The sequence below is a fragment of the Austrofundulus limnaeus genome, unplaced genomic scaffold, assembly GCF_001266775.1.
Source record: "Austrofundulus limnaeus strain Quisiro unplaced genomic scaffold, Austrofundulus_limnaeus-1.0 Scaffold327, whole genome shotgun sequence".
NCBI lineage: Eukaryota > Metazoa > Chordata > Actinopteri > Cyprinodontiformes > Rivulidae > Austrofundulus > Austrofundulus limnaeus.
Genome location: NW_013952729.1, coordinates 201,486 through 207,283, shown reverse-complemented (window position 1 = coordinate 207,283; position 5,798 = coordinate 201,486). Strand labels below are relative to the sequence as shown.

The 5,798-nt window shown below is 36.6% G+C and overlaps 1 protein-coding gene across 1 annotated transcript; it reads left to right on the top strand.

Moving 5' to 3' along the window:
* The first annotated feature begins 1,077 nt into the window (after nt 1-1,077).
* On the top strand, nt 1,078-5,640 carry ppp2r3c (protein phosphatase 2, regulatory subunit B'', gamma). Its single transcript, XM_014022367.1, has 13 exons — nt 1,078-1,246; nt 1,403-1,527; nt 1,647-1,751; nt 1,842-1,954; nt 2,112-2,209; nt 2,347-2,417; nt 2,499-2,631; nt 2,872-2,927; nt 3,130-3,205; nt 3,282-3,418; nt 4,633-4,770; nt 4,847-4,906; nt 4,983-5,640. The coding sequence occupies exons 1-13, from the start codon at nt 1,180-1,182 to the stop codon at nt 5,175-5,177; spliced, it is 1,374 nt and encodes a 457-aa protein (XP_013877821.1). The 5' UTR covers nt 1,078-1,179; the 3' UTR covers nt 5,178-5,640.
* Nucleotides 5,641-5,798: the final 158 nt, after the last annotated feature.

Sequence of the window (5,798 nt, the reverse complement as noted above, 5' to 3'; positions counted from 1 at the left end):
TTCCCTGCCGTGTTACAGAAGTTCCTCCAATATTGTCTTTTTGCATTCTTAACAACCATGGCTTGTTTTCTTTTATATTCAATTCGGTTCTGATAAATTGAATTCTTTTTCAGTATTTTAAATGCTTTATTTCTCAGTTTTATTGGTTCACTACCTTCATTTGTCCACCATGGCACCATTTTCTTTTTGCTCTGTCTTCTTCCTTTCTTTATTGAATGATTTGCTGCCTCCATTATTACTTTGCAAATATCACTGTTTATATTATTTGTATTCTTTGTCATATCAATTATTTCAAGATTTATATTGCTCATATATCTGAATTTAGTCCAATCTGCTTTATTAAATTTCCATTTTTCATTTATTTTTATATTATTATTAATGTCTATTGTTAATCCTGCTTTGATTGTTATTGGATAATGATCACTTCCTATTGTTGTATTTTTATCAATGTCCCATTCACAAACCCTTGATAATGAACTTGATACAAATGTTAGATCAATTAAAAGACAGGTTGGTTTTGTTGTGCTGCTTTCAAAAGAGTCGGAAATAGAAATTTATAGCTAAAAATTATCAATAAAACCTGTTATATAACTCTATAACTCGTAGTTATGGATGGACACATTCTATTAAAAATATACCTACTACTTTCTAGCTTTCTTTGAATTAAAAACTCCGCTTTGTTCATTTTTATTTTGTTTTGTAATACAAACGTTATAAAAGCGGGGGCAAACAAATTGTTACTTCCTTCAATAATTAGTTTTTGAGACATTTTCTTTTTTAGGTTTCAGGCTTAGAAATTCCGAGTCGTCTCAGGTACCCGAAAGCGGCATACACTAAATTAGGATTTTCAAAATAAAATGCAAACCTTGAGACCACAGTCTGTACAGTGTGAATTATATGTTAAGTGTCTGTACAGTGTTGATAACAGAGAGTCACGAACTTCCGGAAACAAATTCCTTGTGTGTGTGTCAACATACTTGGCCAATAAACCTGATTCTGATTCTGATTCTGATGAACAATACAGGCGTTCAGCTGACATTTCAGATTTCATTGTTTTATTTTGAAACTACAACATCTTACCGGAAGTAAGTTTGTTGTTRCAGTTTTATGTTGTAGCTTAGCTTCTTTTAAGTGAGATTTACGATAGAAACCTTATGTTAAGTTATATTTTAAGCTGATATGGCTAAAGAGCAACACTCCCACTGGGCGGATATTCTGAAGAGGAGAATAGCGAACTCCAAAAACGGTAAAGAATCAAAATTAAAGTTTGGGATAAAACTAGCTAAACTCACTGGGAACAMGAAAACAGGAAGAGCATTATTGTTTTACACAAAATAATTTTGAATAGTTATCTATTTAAGCTTTTATTTTATATATATAAAAAATTGTGTGTTGTGTAAAGACGAAAGGAACGAAGAGGAGAAGAAATCAGAAGAAACCGAWTTATTCACTAAATATTACACGGAGTGGAGAGGAGGGGTCGAGACAGACGAGTCCTACAAGACCATCCCACGATTTTATTATAAGGTAACCTTTAACACTTGTAACTGACGGTATTTTGGGGCCATTAAATAATACCTAAAGACGTGGTATTAATTGAAAACTTGATATGGTAGTAAAAATTACAGTGATGATGATTTGTGCAGCTTCCAGCAGAGGATGAAGTACTTCTTCAGAAACTGAGAGAAGAATCCAGGGCTGTTTTTCTCCAGAGGAAGAGCAGAGAGCTGCTAGAYAATGAGGAACTACAGGTAAAACACATACTTTGTTTTTTTCCTGTAACAACACTGCTTCGTTTACTTTTGTTTTGTTCGTTAACCTCTCTGTTTGTGTCTTTGTAGAATCTGTGGTTCCTGCTYGATAAACATCAGGTGCCTCCGGTGAGCGGAGAAGAAGCCATGATTAACTATGAAGCCTACCTGCAGGTGGGGGATAAGGCAGGACCCAAGTGCAGGTAGGCAACAACAGAAAATGTTTTCTTTGCAGAACAGGACAGAATTACACTTGATTAATGTCTGGGCTTAAAAGTACATAAAATTAGAAATTCATTAAGTGTTCACACAAGCTCAATGCGAAACACATTAATAAAAATATGTTTTTTTTTTCTTCAGAAAATTCTTTACAGCCAAAGTTTACGCCAAGCTGCTGCACAACGACCCCTACGGCCGAATTTCCATCATGCAGTTCTTTAACTACGTCATGAGGAAAGGTTTGGATACACTTTTCAGATTTTAGCAGAACGAAAAATTTKTATGGTGATCTTTTATAAAATAAATCAGTTCGATTAATAGTATCCTTAGTAACTGCAATGATTAGTAATAGTTGATCATCTCTGGTTTTACGTAGTTTGGCTGCATCAGACCCGAATAGGCCTGAGTCTGTATGATGTAGCAGGTCAAGGCTACCTCAGAGAGTCGGTAAGAGTCAAACGCTCGTGTGATATAAATATACAAATATGTTTTACGCTTTAATGTTGTGATGTTTATCAACCTCTGTAGGATCTGGAGAACTACATCCTGGAGCTGATTCCAACTCTGCCTCAGCTCGACGGACTGGAGAAGTCCTTCTACTCGTTCTACGTCTGCACAGCTGTTCGCAAGTTCTTTTTCTTCCTCGACCCGCTCCGAACCGGTGAGTAAAAAAAACAAACAAACTGAGTAGATGATCACCAGAAGAACTTCATATAACCCCAGAGCTACATTTATGTCACGATTCTTTGATTTTCTGTGATAGAGGGCATATTTTAGAGCAGCGGTTGCTGCATCTCTGTGGCATTTTAACTAAATGCGTCACAAACAGTTAAAACAACAGAATCTGATTCATTTGAAGTTTGATATTAGTGTCTCTAATGTCAAAAATGTTTTTTAACAGGAAAAATTAAAATTCAAGATATCTTGGCCTGCAGTTTTTTGGATGATCTGTTAGAGGTATAATTTTTTTTCAATCAAACGTTCTTCAACTTTCCATATTTATTTTTATTTTTACTCTTATGTAAATGTTCAGTAATGATCAAGAATCTAAATTTTGTTGTTGAAGTCTTTAAATACTACATTTGTAATGGGTAGTTTTTTTTTTTTGTCCTGAAATAACCCACATTTAATTCTCTTTCTCCGCTTGACATGTTTCCAGTTGAGAGACGAGGAGCTGTCTAAAGAAAGCCAGGAGTCTAACTGGTTTTCAGCCCCGTCGTCTCTCAGAGTTTATGGTGAGGAAACRCTCTGAAATGTTTGGGTTTGCTGTTTTGATCTCGTCGATTTGTTTTAAACCTGCGCCCCCAACAGGCCAGTATCTGAACCTGGATAAAGATCACAACGGTATGCTGAGCAAAGACGAGCTGTCCCGTTACGGCACGGCGACTCTTACTTCAGTCTTTCTGGACCGAGTGTTTCAGGAGTGTCTCACCTACGATGGAGAAATGGTACGAAGCCGCAGAATGTTTATTTGAACCAATCAAGTAGCAGAATTATTCCTCAGAGAACATTTGATGATGATTAACTCATATGTTAAAACAGTGTTTCCCAAAGTTGGGGTCGGGACCCAAAGTGRGGCCCCGAAACATCAAGGTGGGGTCCTGAAAAGATTTTTGGAATTAATTACATTTTTGCCTTAGTTGTTACAAAGGAGTGAGGTTAGTGTATTTAAAATGGATAAATGTAGTATAAAAATATTGTTACTATGCCCATGTTTAGTTCACCTGATACAAATGTTTATCATCCTAAAAATAGCTGGGGGCACAGGTCTCTGCTACTGTTATTTTGTGGGTCAAAAGCTGAAATGTTTGGGAACCACTACACTTTGGTTCCCAAAGTTGAGCTTGGGACCCAATTATGGGTCATGAAGCACCTTGGATAATCTCTGGAAATCAATTTAAAGGGTAATAAAATAACTGCTGATGTAATATTTTCCCTATAAGTATTACAAAAACTCAAAATAAGTATAAATAAGTATTTATATTTGTGTACAAGCTGTTTAGATTGTCAAAAAGCCTGTGTTTTTAGGGTTATTAACAAAGTTTGTGTACTCAGACCAGTAATATTTGGGGTCACAAGTTTTTGCCATGGATATTTTGTGGGTCAGAAGGTAAAAAGTTTGGGAACCACTGTGTTAAAGTGCCTGTGTCATCAATTTTTGTAATGCATATGAATGCATTTTTAGAAAGAGGACATTGATAAAATATTGCAAAAGAAATTTCATGTAGCTGAGATGAACAGTTGTTGAGATATTYGCCAGTGAAGTAACAGGAAGTGATGTCAAAGGGGAATGTCTGTATGTGAACAGAGTGTTGTTACAACAGCCAACAACCCAGACTGTAGAGAAGAATCTGATGTTAAGATTATTTTGAGTCTCTATCAGAGAGATGATGAAGAGTTCAAATAATATTGTTTCAATAAACGAAGACCAGAGAGTTTAATTTGTTAAAGAGTTCCCCTTTGATGTCACTTCCTGTTTCACTTTGGCTGGGCCAAGTTCAAAAGAAAATATGCCAGTTATGGGACAAAATGTGTTAAACCATGTGTATTGTTTCGTAAATATAAAGATGTTTTCTTTGACTTTTTGTATTTGAATAAAATGCATGCCACAGGCACTTTAAACATTTGTCTCAACTTTCTGGTCTTCCTCCTTTTTTTCCAGGACTATAAGACCTATCTGGACTTCGTGTTGGCCCTGGAGAACAGGAAGGAGCCGGCAGCGCTGCAGTACATTTTTAAACTTCTGGACATGGAAAACCAAGGCCACCTCAACGTCTTCTCCCTCAACTTCTTCTTCAGGGTACGACCTCACACCGAGACTCATCTTGCACCAGCTGTGTCAGAGCTTCAGGATGGTTTGTGTCTTTGTCCTGCAGGCCATTCAGGAGCAGATGAAGCTGCACGGTCAGGAGCCCGTCTCCTTCCAGGACGTCAAAGTAAATGCACCCACAGGTGAATCTTTACAGTGCTGCGTACTTCCTGGTTACCGTTCACTGTCGTGTGTCCCCTCAGGATGAGATCTTTGACATGGTGAAGCCCAAAGACCCCTACAAGATCACGCTCCAGGATTTGGTGAACAGCTGCCAGGGCGACACGGTGGTCAGCATCCTGATCGACCTCAACGGCTTCTGGACCTACGAGAACAGAGAGGTGCTGGTGGCCAATGACAGCGACAGCAGCAGCACAGCTGAGCTCGACATCACTTGAACAGTTAGGATCGTAGACACTGTGTTTTATTTCCTACAAAAATGTGAAATAAGAGGAAATGTATCATTTTTTCTATAAAGGACTTTTTTCCACCYTTTTTTCCCCTCAAGCTTCTTTCCTGAAATCAGATATTTTTATGACCCACTGTCATACATGTTTGTTTGCCTGCTTCCTCACACCTGATTTAAAAAATAATCTCAGAATGTCGAGTTTAACCAGAAGTCTGTCATCGACTCGTTCAGGTGGGCCTCAAGGACCTCTGCTTTAAACCGTTTAGTTTGTCCATATTCATGATTTATAAAAGCATTTTAGTGTAGTTGAATCTGATCTGTTTTGTTTTGGTCATTTATTTGTTTAAATTTTTTTTTTTTTTTTTTTTTTTTTTAATGAACGGGAACCATCTTGATTATTAAGTCAAATTCTACATAACTAAAACAGATTAAAAAGAGTTGTAAAACACAAATGAATGTGTATATTCTCTTTTTGGTTTTAAAATGCACTATTAAAGAAATAAAGTAATATTTTCACACAAGAGTATTTATAAAGTACCACAAGTAAAAGTACAAGTATCTTACGAAAAAAAATTTCTTTGGTAAAGTTTAGTCTCCTTTAGGAATATTA